Source organism: Narcine bancroftii, chromosome 7 (genome assembly GCF_036971445.1).
Source record: "Narcine bancroftii isolate sNarBan1 chromosome 7, sNarBan1.hap1, whole genome shotgun sequence".
In the NCBI taxonomy this organism is placed as follows: Eukaryota; Metazoa; Chordata; class Chondrichthyes; order Torpediniformes; family Narcinidae; genus Narcine; species Narcine bancroftii.
Window position 1 is genome coordinate 7,042,894 of NC_091475.1, and position 14,178 is coordinate 7,057,071.

Sequence of the window (14,178 nt, forward strand, 5' to 3'; positions counted from 1 at the left end):
AGAACTGCCCCACCTTCATTCTCGTCATCCTTCTGTTCTTCACATACACATTGGGGTTATCCTTAATCCTACATCCCAAGGCTTTCTCATGCCCCCTTTGAGGTCTATAGTCGGAGGATATGTGTGCTACTTGATCAATATGATGCCATTTTAGCAAGATAATTTTCCCCAATTGAATGTTCATGAAATCCTTTGTATCTACTCTATAACAGTACACAGTATTGCAACAAGTGCATTTTTAGTTACACCATTACATCTTATGCTATGTTCATGTAATAATATTGTTGCATTAGTTTCATCCACTTTAAAAATCTGTTCACCATAACTCTGATTTTTCTCCATTCAATGTTCAACTTAATAAACTATCTGATCATTAGAAGTCCCATCATTATGATCCTCAGACAGCTCCACCCAGTCTCGAACCTCCAGCCCAACAATCCTCTGAACTCTAATGCTCCTTCAGATCTGGCTAATGAAGTATCCTTGGTCTACCATGTCCCGTCAAGGGCAAATTCACCTTGGGGTCAGAAGAGTGAGAGAATATGAGGATAATTAATTAAGTAAGCCCCATGTTGAATATCAAGTTACAAAGTGGACTTCAAGGAAAACAAAAACAGTATTCATTCATCCTGGCCAAGAATGAGTCGAGTTGTGAGCAAGACAAGATGGATCTTTGGTCCTAAAAACTGCTGGAGGTCAGTTTGTGCAGTACAAGATGGTAAATGTTGCAATACACCACAAATGGTCCTCCAAATGAGTAGCATCAGCTCATATTTCAACAAGTGCACAATCGTTCTGGAGCAGTGTTCTCCATGCTCTCCAGCTGGAATGCTCCATTGACCTGTTTGTCTGCTGACAGAAGGTTCCTGGTGAAATCCAGTGTTGGATATAGGTTTCTGTTCAAATTGCTGTCTGTTTTATGAACTAGCATTGAACATCTGCAAGACATCACCTGCTTGGCACATCTTAGCAATGACGATGACGACCGCAATTTCATCAAAATTAAAAGACCGTGAGCTCCCACCCATCCAGAGGCTTGGATGATGGCGCAGCACTCCTTCAATAACACTGATCTATTGACAAGATGCTAAACCAGATTCCATCTACCCTTGACAGTTGGCGAAAGTCATTGGCCAGCATTTATTTTTTTTTAAATTAACAGATTTCATTACCCCAGTATTAAACTGATCACTATCGGAACCTTAATGTGCACAAATTGACTCTTGCATTTCCCAATTATTATAGTGACAACTTCAAATAATTAATTGGCTGCAATCTTCTTCAGAACATGGAGGATGTGAAAGATCGACATCTTTGCTTTTCTGCTTCTGAAGAATTACATACTCTGAAATGATTATTTCGTGGTTCTAGAGACAATGCCAAATCAAAGGATCATACACTTTGTTATTACTTGTCCATTGCATTCTTTACTTTTTTTTGTTTGAATATTGTTCACACTAACAATTTTCATTCCGAATGTAATATTTATTGGGTAATTTTACACTGTATATCATTTACAAAAAAAACTTAGTTCAATAACTTTTCCAGTGCAGTTTCCAACTTACTCAACAGCCATTCAATTCTTGGTAATATGGAATGCCTTTAAAGAATAGCACATGCTTCTATCTGGGGCCCTTTCCCAAAAAATGGTTTAGACCAGACAAAGAACCTTCAGCAGGATTAAATTCTAATTCACTGCAGTCACATCTGAATGGGGATATATACATTACAATGGAAATTTAAAAGCTTCTGTTCCAAGGCCAAACTGGCAAGGCCAACAATACATAGTCATGTGTCAACAGAAAAACAAATTGCAAGATCAAATTCTTCCAATTACCCACTTAAAAAAAAAACACACCCCAAAGCCTACAAATTTACTCAGGAACTTCCACCTAGACACAGAAATTTGATGTGGCTTGTTGTACAGCATATGGACATATATTTAAAAAGATCTTTTGTAAAAAATTTTTCTCAGCATAACTCAATTAGTATTGATGAACATAGGGAGCGTCAAAACTACAAACTCAAGTTGGATACGATAAATCTTTTAACCACTAGAATCAGTCTTAAATATCCAACACATCACTGTGTCGTCTCAACAGGCAAAGTTTAGCAATGTGAACAAAATTACAAACTTACTCATATGGCAGAAAATATGATCAGTCAAATTTTTGTTGATTTTGCTTATATTTATTTGTATATCACCACATACTTTTAAAGGGGAGCTCCAAACTTGTGCTGTACAACAGTCTTTTAAAAAAATCTTAAAATGAGAATTAAGTACAAGATGTTTATGTGGCCTGATTGTATAAAACAAATGTTTTGCAGGGTGCCACTTTATGAACCTCCTTGAGTGCAATTCATTTTGCACACATTCTTCTTCATCAACCACTGATGAACATATACAGATGACATTACCAAATATCACAAACATCACTGCGGAATTCAACAGTTTAGAAAAGGGCTCAGAGGCTTAACAGAAGGACAATGAGAAAGAATCGTGCTGTTAGTAGTGTTTTAAAATCACAGTGTTGGGGGCTTCAACCCATACTTCTTAGCAACTTCAGTCTGAGCATACGCAGCATCACAAAGTGAATATAGATGGGCCATCTCCATTTCTGACTTAGCCAGGTTGATGGCTTTGCTAAACATTTCGATAGCCTTCGCCAGATTTCCCCTGTAAACAGATTTTTAGAAAGAAATGCAAAGTAAAACTTGGATGAAACAAGAGTACAATTTGGGAAATTTAGAAATGACACTCAAATTTAAAAAGTGCAGATGCCGGAAATTTAAAAGAAAAACAGGGAATACTTAAAATATTCACCAGGTCAGGCAGTATCTGTGAAAAGAGAAGCAGAGGTTTGGGTGGGGGGGGGGTGACTGCTGCAGGGTGGGGGAAAGGGAGATGGGAGAGAGGAGAGGGATCACTGTTGTCACAGAGGGCGGGAGAGGAGAGGGGTCACTGCCGTGAAGGGGGGAAGGGTGGGGAAAAGGAGAGGACAGTGGTCAGGGGGTGACTGACAGCCAGTGGGGGTGGGTGGGTAATACCGATAGTTCCCGAGTGCATGACGCGTCACTTCCTGCATCATCACGGGGCTGGAATCCCTCTTAAATCACCAGGTTGGCGATTTAATAGGTTGATCCCCCTGCAGCTTAAGAGGTGCTGGAAGTACCTTTGGCCCAGTAATCACACCCGGGTCCCAGGAGGGCTACCCAGGGGTGCTGCAGCTTAAAAGTCCCTAATGTTCCATGTCAAAAAAAAAACCCTTTGATTGAGGACAAAGGGTTTTTTGTGAATTATTTACGAGTCAGATGCAAGAGGCACAAAGTTCATCTTGAGGGAATACAAATTTAAAATTACAAAGCCTCAAGTGGGACTTTAAATCAAGCTTTATATATATTGCTTCCAACAGTATGCAAAATTTTTACCATTAACACATGCATTAAGTTGGTGCAAAATAGGTACTATGGCTGGCAAAGATTTGGTGTACCGAGAGCTCTGTTTCAATCCACACTCTATAACCGCTGAAGTTGCACCAACCCACAGATTCAATATGCAGTGGGATTAGACTGAATAAGGAAATTTTAAACTACAATAAAAAGTTGCAAAATTGATCTTAAGTTCCCCAAATTTTAGGTGGAAGTGAGGGTGAATTGGCTACTTATCGGCTTGTTTCTGTGGAGTAACGAAGGCTAAGGGGTGACCTGATGGAGGAACACAGATAGGGTAGATAGAATCCATTTTCCCAGGTATATGCATTAAAGGAGGCGGATGCTATCTGGAACACATTACCAGTAGAGGTGATAGAATCACAGTATTTAAGAGATTTAGACTGGTACTTGAATACACAAGGGATAGGATGCAGATACAATATTTATTCAACATTTGACCAAAGTTTAGGAATTCTTCATTCGTGCCATGGGAATGTTATTAACAGAAAAAATGCTGCAGCTTTATGGCAATGCACAACAGCTTAGACCATCAAGAGATGGTCAATTAATGTCATCTATATTTCAAGGACATTATTCTTTTAACATCTGGAATCTTTTGTATTTTCACTATGCTTTTATCTGTTAGAACCAAGGCAGGTTTGAAAACTTGTTTGGTGGCAACTAGAACTTTAATTAACACCATCCAAAATGCAAGATTTCTTAGCATCAATCCTTTTAGAAACCAGGTTTCAAGCTAGTAAAATAAATAAATTACCTCTGGACTTCAATAGTACCCATGGTCTCATATGCAAAATCACATTTATTATCGATCTCTATGGCTTTGCTGATGAGCTCCAATCCTACATCCAAATCCTGCTTCCATTGAAGCTGAAGCAAGCTAAAATGAAGTACACACATTTCAGTAATTTTAAAGCACTGTATATGCTGGTGTATAAGACAGGTCTTGAACTATAAAAATGTCACTCCAAAACCAGGGCTCGTCTTACACATCAAGTATAAAATCCAAACCTTAACAGTGAAGTCTCACCACTCCCCCACACCATATAAAATCCGAACCTTAACAGCGAAGGCTCAGGACTCCCCCGTGGGGTCCATCCGCCCAGTCCAACTGCTGTCAACTCTGTACAGGCTTTAAACGCTTTGTTAAAGGACTTGATGGTGGTTTAATTTAAAGTATGCTCATAAAATTTAAACCTTTACTTGGCAATTTGCTTTTAAAATATTGTGATAGCATCACTCCACTGGTCAGTGGGTTGGTTGGTAAAGGACTATTGGGGCAATTAGACGGGATAACCTTATACAATGAGTCAAGGTCAAAACCTACATTTTAGATGGAAATTCAGGGGGTTGTTTTATACAGTTGACTTGTACGCTGGCAATTTACAATGAACATTTTTGGAACAAAAAGACACCAACTTTTCCCAATGCAAGACAACATCGGATCGAATTTTAAAAAAAAGTATGGAAGAACCACAGAGGATCAAAACTTTCCATGTAGTGTAAGCTATGCCAACCAGGGAGGTCTGCAGTTCTGTGCTTTCTGAACTGAGCCACGCAAAGACTCAGTTGTAGGCCACAGCATTCCTAAAACAGCACACACGCTTTAGATTGGTTGTAGCTCCTGAGGAGTCTATGACCAAAAACAAAAATCGAGAAGATGTCAAATAGGCCAAATTCACATAGACAGCAGTGGGTGAACATTACAGCTAGCTGCATCTTCTAAGCATTTTATTTTTGGTGAAAAAAAAATGAAATAAAGTAAAGGAAAGCTTTATAGGAAAGGCTAGCTTTTCATCCTGAATGTTATCTTCAGCTGAAATTCCATTTGGGCAAAGAGATAATGTTCTTCTGGCCCAACTAAGCTTCAAACACTAATTGTTACCATCAGGTGCTGACTTGCATGGAAAAACAGATCTGAATATGCAAAATGAAGAAGTCGAGATACAAATTAAATAATGAAAACTGTTTGGAAATTCACAAGTCACCAAAATCATCTGCAACAATAGAAGATTGGACAACCGGGCAGGACGATTAGCGTAGTGGTTTGTGCAATGCTACAGTGCCAGTGACCTGGCTTAGAATCCAGTGCTGTCTGTCAAGAGTTTTCCCCTTCTCCCCGGGTGCGCTGGCTTCCTCTCCACCATCCAAAACATACAGGGCTATGGGTTATTTTGGGGGTAATTGGGCACATGGATTTAAATGGCTGGAATCAACTTCTACCATGCTGTAAATAAAATTTAAATGTAATACTGCATGCAAAGCTGAGCAGAATCATGGATGAAGCCAAACCCCTGCAAGTCCACGGCAAACAGCTTCAAGGTGATTAAAAATAAATAAATAAATTCAGGTTTAGAAACTCTAATTTATACTGAATGTGGATTGTTTAGAACACCACTCCCCCCCCACCACCCCTACATCCAGTCATTAGGTAAACCAAAAGGGATTTGGTTGTGAAATACCGATTTTGTTGGGAATCTGTAATTTTAATGGAATGATCTTTGCATTTATACATTGACCACAACAAGATTAAAACGTTCATCTCTTGATTTTTGACATGAAAGAGCTGAAATAACTTTATCATTCAAATTCTTACTTGAATCTACAGACGACTTACCCTTTGTGAACGTATGTTGCTGCATTGTCTGGTTCCAGTTCAATGCATTTATCGTACATTTCATCAGCCTTACTAAAATGTTGTTGGTCAGTTAAAGCCTGGAACAAATTGTTTTTTTAATAAATCAGATGTTACATTTTTATTTAATGAACTATCCATGTACAAGACTACAAAGATTAACTTTCCGTATGTCGTTGAACCAGAAATAGAACTTTAATGACCATAACAGGTTTCATATCTTTAAGACGTCGCAAATGACTTCACATCCTGTTAAATTTTTTTGGCAATATGAGATAAATGAACAAAAATCATATTCTGGATTCATTTATTAGTGAGAATATCAAAGATATCTCTCATCTTTCCTGTAGTATAGTGGGATTTTAAAAAGACTTAAATTTAAGATATAGAGTACATCTCCGATTATCTGAAATGGTCACGACTGGGACTATGCCAGATAAATGTACGTGGTTTGTAAGTTAATTGGTGTATTTGGGGACCACAAGAGGCTGTTACAGTTCTGTATTTCTCAATTTTTAAAAAAAATCCTACACTAAGAGTAATAAATTGAAAGTCAGACATTTAAATGATAAACCAATGCTACTATATACAAATAGTACTGAAATGATCTTTGAATATTAAAATAGCCCACCTTTCAGCCTTGTGCTTCACTGTACCAAAAAGAAATACACATTCTATGCGGAAGGCTTACCTGTGCATATAATGCATAACCTTCTGCACACATGGGAAAATTTTTAATAATGTCTTCAAAACCTCTTACAGCTACTTGGATCTGCAAAGGATTGTTTCCAGTGTAGGCCTGACGATACTGGAAAAGAACGATGACAGATGTAACAGATACGGAATTGTGAACATTTTTTTGCTACAAGTGCAAGTGAAGGTCAATCAAGGACTGATATTAAACCACTATCATTTTGATTGCTCAATAGGATACATTTCAGTGTTTTCAGGAAAGCCACATTAACGGACTGAGGTTAGGGATTAGTGAGTCGATTATTATCCAGTTTATCAGGAGGTGGAATGAATACCATTCCTAAGATAAATCCCTTTTGGCATTGTGATCATTTTACATGATCATCTCCACATCATTTAGCTTTTACTTCTGCTTTGAATTGCATTGAAAACCAAAGCTTCTCTTTTGCAGAAGCTTGTGCATTACAGAAAGAAATACTGTATTTGCATTTGGTTTATGTGGAAAAAGGCAGTAAGAATACCAAAGTATGGGAGAAAGGGCAAATGGTTATCAGAAATGCCAGCCCTGAGAAAGGAAAACAGATGGAAGGCAAGACCATGGGCAAGGATGAGCTGGGAGAAATGCAAGGACGTAAAGCCAGTTAGTTGCCTAGAAGCAAATTTAAGGGGGTGAAAGTCCTGAAGGTTAATTCTATAGGTCATAGGTTGTTAGAGGAGATTGGGAAGTATACAGATAATAGCGTCACAGCCACTGGTGCATCAGTGTTCTCAAGTGCTTAGACTGACAAGACAGACATCTGCGATGTGAAATGTTACTCGGTGGCACACTAATGAACCAAGTCACAGGTGGTTATCAAGGAATGAGACTTGCACAATTTTGGGTTTGAGAGAACAAAAACATGGCTCATCTTAGTCTTTCTGAGCCAGCACCTGAATATGGGGACTATAGCTGAGGATGTACGGATGAAGTGGTGAGGCAGATCTGGGCTTCACCAGAACTAACCCTTTCGGTAGCACAAGAGGGCCCAAAAGTTGAAAAGCAAACCAAAACTGACTGAAGGCTGCACCAAATAAAATACCAGTTAATCAAGTATTATTCAGGGTTTATTAGTATTGATCTTGGGTCAGTTTGTATCCAAAGACAACTGTCATGTCCAGAGAGTCATTCAATAATGGAATTTACTGTAAATTAGAAATAGCCTGCTTACCAATGCAAAGCACTTCTGGGCCTGTGCTAGAGCAGAGTCTGGTCGCAGTCTAATACACTCATCAAAATCGTCAACAGCCTCTTCCACGTGGTCAAGTAAAATCTTCAACTACAATCAAAATGACCACATAGCAAAGTTAAACAATCTGATTTGACATTAAAATTAGTGAAGGCCATGGTGTCATCCACATGCCATTATTCCAACATACTAAATATAGAACAAAAATTCCTGGAAGATGCAATTTTGCAAGATGTATGGCTGGCTGGGGTGGAGGAGAGATGAGAAGAGTGGGAAGAGGGAAGGAAAAGGAATAAAATACTTTTTCCATGAACAGCTTCTCCCATTCATTCTTCAGACACAAAAAAAACAGCAAATGGAAAATAGGATTAACACCAATTTAGTTTGAGAGTTCAGTCCACTTTATCACAATTATAAGAGATGGGTAATAAATGCAGCCCTATCACTAACAAATGAAAATATATTTTACTTCGTTAAAGCTAAACAAAAAGTTCATTTTCCCCAATTAATCTACAAATTTGCTGATTACACCATCTTTGTTGGTTGGATCTGGATATGACGAGTCAGAATTTGGTTGGGTGGTGCAGGAATATCAAACTTACTCTCAATGTCACTGAGACAAAGGAGCTTTGTGTTTTAGTAAGGAGAAAACAGGAGTCCTTGCACCTGTCTGCATGAATGGGACAGAGGTGGGAGGGGGTTGGAACCTTCATGTTCCTGGGAGTCCAAATGCCAGAAGACCTCTGCTGGAGCCAGGACATTGAGGCATCCAAAAAGGTACACCAACTCTTCTATTTTATCGAGTCTGAAAAGATTTGGCATGTTGCCGAACACTATTCTAAGGTGAACTGTTGAAGGCATACTGACTAGTTGCATCACCGCCTGGTTTGGGAATTAAATGCCCAGAAATGCAGACTCCAGAAGTAGCAAACATTGCCAGGTCTTCAACTTCCCTATGCATGCCTCAATGGAGCAGCCAACCTCAAAAAAGTCCCACATAACCCTGATTACAACCACTTCCCACTGCTGGTTTTGAGTAGAAGAAACTAGCACCTGTTTTAAATTTAGATATACAACGCAGTAACGGGCTATTCGGCTCGCGAGTCTGTGCCGCCCAATTTCGAACTGTGGGACAAAACCAGGGGAAACCCACGCAGACACGGGGAGAACATGCAAACTCCTTACAGACAGCGCGGGATTCGAACCCCAGCCCCGATCGCTGGCACTGTAAAGGCATTGCGCTAACCGCTACTCCACCGGTTTCTTTCCAATGGTTATCAGGCTCTTAAATCTCCCCTTGTTAAACTAATCATGGAACTGCTCCTACATCACAAGAAAACTGTCTGCACTTCTGCTAAGTCCATTTTTTTTGCATAACTGAATTATTTATTCTCTTTCGTCTCCTTTTAAATTCAATTACGTATACTTTTTTTTTAAAAAAAAGTACCTGTTTGGCTGCAGCAAATAAGAAATTCAGTGTGGGATGTGTAGGAAATAAACTAGATGTCGTTATTTTAAATCTAATGAGTAGACGGCAATTGCTCGTGTGATTTCGACAGACAGAGCTCCTTACCTGTCCTCGATGGTGGTAAACATCAGCGTTTTGAGGATCAATATCAGCACCCGTGTTAAAATCTTGTTTTGCCAGCTGTGATCGTTGCTGCTGCATGTATAAGCTTCCACGCTTGATTAATGCATTAGCACGCAGCTTAAGGATAAATAGTAGAACATTATTTAAAGATTCCTTTGCTTGCATTTCAATTGCATGCTTCGCCACTCAGATTTGACGATGCTGAATGTTTAATAGACCATTCTACTGCAACATGTGACCCAAGTTCATGAAACTCATCATCTCAAGACGACTATGCAAATACCATTTTATTCATCCTAATTGTTTCTTCAAATATCATTAATAACTCCAGCTTGCTTTTAATGGCAACATATGCACCCAATTTGGACTTCACGCTCACGCCACATTCTCTCAAGTAGAACAGTCCTGCAGTGCAACCAGTGTAGGATGTAGAGTTCTCAGGTCAGTCCTCTCCCTGTGTTCTAGCTCCTATTCATCAATCTCGCAAACACATCAACTGACCACCTTCTATCAATGACTCAGGTCACATATCACTGAAGGAAATTAATGGCTGCATTACAATTTAAAACCACTGCAATGACCGTGAAGCAAAAAAAAAGTAAGCCTCCCCCCCCAACCCCGTATCGTCTTGAAGATTAAGCAAGTTGAAATATTCTTTCACTGCCCCAGATGCTGGAGTGGTCAATAATAACCTTAAAGAACTACAGATGACATTACCTTATTTTTACGCACATAAACACGCACAATTTATAGTGGACGTAGGAAAGTAATAGCAGCAATAAAACACAGGCATACAATTTACAGATGAACGTGGGAATTGGGTGCACAAAATGGCAAAATTTTGATCTTGGCAGTCTCAGGAATCTCTTTTTGGCCTTAGTACCCCTACACCCAACCCCAACCCACCAATTTTCCCCTGCAACCGCTGCAACCGTGTCTGCCTGTCCCGCATCGGACTTGTCAGCCACAAACGAGCCTGCAGCTGACGTGGACTTTTTACCCCCTCCATAAATCTTCGTCCGCGAAGCCAAGCCAAAGACCATGGTATACCAAGAAGCAGGATATTTTGGCTTGGGCAATGTTAATTGCCCAGACCTGTCCCCTGAGGGAGGAGATTAACATATCAAGTGCTTCTGAGACAACGGTCTCAAGATGGACCTTGCAGGAGGATATCATCTATATAATGGGCAATTGACACCTCTGGGGGGAGCGGGGGGGGGGGGAGTTGAATGGGTTGTAAATCACGGGAGATTAACTGCAGCAGATATTGGGACTATAGAATGTGTATCATCTTCAGTCTCAAGTAAATGCAAATTGCTCTTGCAAGTTGGAATGTGGAATACTACACCTACAAAGTATATGTACGGGCAAGCTGTACGAGAATATTTTTACGAAGTTTAAGATTTTTCATGCATTATATGCACGTGCGCACTCTACGAGTGAAAATACAGTAATTAGGGCAACATTATATTGTTAAAAATTCTACTGGGATTTTCTTAATAATCGAAGAACATTTTTAAAAATAAAAATTGACCCCATCTTTTATAAGCAAAAGAAATCTTATTTCTATACCGATGACATGAAAGCACCCACCTTTACATTTGCATCTTCCATACTAATAACCAGATCGAGGTCAGGTTGGGCAGCTGCTGCATTGCCTATTAGCAGGTAGAAGGTAGCTCGAAGCAACAAGGCTTCTGCCACATATTTTCCCTTTGTCTCGATTTCTTTTGTGCACTCGCTAATAATTTTGTCATAATTTTCTTCCTCCATGTACTGTTTTGCCTTTTGGTAGCCAGATCTGAAAAACCCAAACAGGTAGCCATGACAAACATAGCACTTTTAGAAGAGCATTTGTCAACCAGCAGAACTGCTACAAGTTTTCAGGAGGCCAAAGCATTTACCTGGCTCTTTTCTTCTTTTCCATACTTTTCCCAAATTTCCAAAGCAAATTTACCCACAGGGGATTTGTGAAAATGGAAATAGTAGCTCTGGCAAAGCTAAAAGTACTGTTAAACTGACCTTAAATTTCATTGCTGGGCAAAAGGACCAAGTGATCATTTAAAACAGTATTGTACAACTCTACTGTTTTATACACCCCAATTCTTAGCTGCAAAAACACATGACTGGGAATGGAAGGATTTCATTTACAACCATGAGCAATAAAGCCAGTATCAAAGAAATGTCCATTAACATCTGGTGTAATATTATTTTACTCAGATGGCAAATGGAATGAAAGATTCTGCAAGATTTTTTCCCCCCTCAAAATGTACTTCCTTTTATAATGAAACTACAATGTTGATGAATACAGGAAAATAAAAATGTATCAAGACTGAGACAGGATATGTTTCTCATAAAGACTGGCTTGGAATGAATTGTCTGCTTCAGGGCTTTAAGGATTTGTACAGTGGTAAAACAGCATAGGTACGGCAGCCCAATAGAGTCCTTGGTACCAATCATTCTCCATATTCCAATCAATATCCATGAGTTTTGGGTGATTCAACTATTAATTAAAGAGGACTTCAAAGGTCAGGTCAATTTATTTGTCACTAAAATGTTTTCAAGCTGCATCAATAAATTGCCAGTGACAGGAATCCGAACATTCTCATCCTCCAAACCAAAAGACACCGGAAGACAAATTTCTGCTTCCACAGGAGTGGCAAATTAATTTAACACAGATCAGGGATTAAAAAGATAATCTTTCTACTTGAACCACATCATGTTGTGAATTCATCCATTAACACTTGAAAAATGACATGACTATGCAATCACCTTCCTGTCCTCCTGACATCAGCAGTTTCACCCTCCTTGTCTTTGTCTTCATCAGGCTTTTCACCTTTGAGCAAAGGCTGTGAGATGATATCATCAGTAAATGAGTTAAAGTATGATTTGATGAACTGTGGAGAGGGCATCAGGGGCTCTCTATTCTATAATGGGAAAAAAATGAATGAGAAATTTCCTGTTCTGATAAAATACTTCAACTAGAAGCAACTCACAAGATTCTAAACCAGTGTAAAAGACACAAATATAGCAGCTATTAAAGAATTTTATTATTTAAATTTATTATTTTATTTCAAATTGTTGTTTTGCGTGTTTGTGTTTGCCTCTGGACCCGAGAACGCAGTTTTGCCAGGTTGTACTTGCATAATTGAATGATGGTAAATGTGAACCAAATAAAGTCATTTAACATCATTCTTTCAAACTCAAATGTTAGATAAATGACCTGCTTTCTGTCCTAACATAATGAAATTTTAATATTCTCTTTTCAAGGTAGTCATTGATAAGATCCTACAAATATTCTAGCCTTCGTACTTGTTTTAAAAACCTGCTGGCAGCACAATTTGCATGGGGACAGGAAATGGAAATACTGTACCTCTAGGCAATGTTTTATTTCTCTCAACCATAAAGCCCTGTAATTTTGGGTAACTTGATAAAGGATTCTTTCTTTGTTATATCTTACGTTCTCTATCATTTTTTCCTTCATTTAATTCATATTCGCCTTTTATTTTTTCCTTCTTAAAACACTGCCAAATGTAACAATTATACCCATACTTGCCAAAGTACTTAATTATGTTCCTCTATTGTGTTATCTGATGTGCTAACCACTACTTGTATTATCATTCACCCAGAAAACAGCATTAACCATGATTTTCGATGTGCTCTCTGCTAGAGCCAGTTATACAACTCGCAACAGTCAAGACAATAGTGGATTAACATACTTCTATATATTAAAAACCAAGAACATCCATGCTGTTTCTTCATCTGGCTTCTCCATCTCTATATTCGTCTTGATTTTAACCACCCCAATGCAGGTTTTTTTAAAAAAAATCAGGTTTGGATATATGTCATCACTAAACTTTTTGTGTCTATTAAAACAGTCACAAAATCTATTTCTGCTCCAATTTATTATGAATATTCCATCCTCAAAGTGATCCCTGTATAGTAATATTTTTACCTTGCCAACTGGGATGCTCTCACATCTGGCATTTATTGGGACTTGAGATCTTGAAAAGCCACATTGGACATTCGATGCAACTTGTTGGTGCTTTTTCCCTCATTCACTTTAAACTTACTGTTGTCAAACATGCTACGTTCTTTAAAGACGAGTCCTCTTCAGCAAGGAACATGCATCGAACTGGGACCCACACACCAGTGCCGAACATGATGTCCAAATCAAACTAAAACACTGCCATTTGTCCTTGATAGATATCCCTCCATCCTGCCACTGTATCTACTTCCACCATGACTCCCAACACCCATTCCAGGCATTTGTGTAAAATATTTGGGCCACACATCTCTCTTCAACTTCCTCCTTCTTACCTTAATTGCATGTTTTCTGGTGTGTGATGTTTTGCCCTGGGAAAAAGATTCTGTCTGTCTACCCTTTCAATACCTCTCGTGATTTTATAAGCCTTATTCAACACTTGAAAAAACAACCCAAGCTTATCCAATCTCACCACATAATTCATGAGGTAAAAACCAGGCAAGAATCGGATTAACCTCTTCTGTACCTTTCCAAACTCTCCACATCTGTCCTGTAATAGCACATACAGGACCACAATCTCAGGATTCCAATATTAGAC

At 38.8% G+C, this 14,178-nt stretch overlaps 1 protein-coding gene across 2 annotated transcripts in view; it reads right to left on the bottom strand.

Annotated features, from left to right (window-relative positions):
* Nucleotides 1–1,464: 1,464 nt before the first annotated feature.
* tomm70a (translocase of outer mitochondrial membrane 70 homolog A (S. cerevisiae)) overlaps nt 1,465–14,178 on the bottom strand; it is a 36,640-nt gene continuing 23,926 nt past the window's right edge. For both annotated transcript variants that reach the window (XM_069888710.1, XM_069888711.1), the window contains exons 5-12: nt 12,368–12,522; nt 11,189–11,396; nt 9,578–9,712; nt 7,987–8,094; nt 6,777–6,893; nt 6,068–6,165; nt 4,208–4,330; nt 1,465–2,677 (exon numbers count right to left, since the gene is read on the bottom strand). In XM_069888710.1, the coding sequence (XP_069744811.1) occupies nt 2,524–2,677; nt 4,208–4,330; nt 6,068–6,165; nt 6,777–6,893; nt 7,987–8,094; nt 9,578–9,712; nt 11,189–11,396; nt 12,368–12,522 (1,098 nt within the window). In that variant the 3' untranslated portion in view covers nt 1,465–2,523. The remainder of the gene's footprint in view (nt 2,678–4,207; nt 4,331–6,067; nt 6,166–6,776; nt 6,894–7,986; nt 8,095–9,577; nt 9,713–11,188; nt 11,397–12,367; nt 12,523–14,178) is intronic.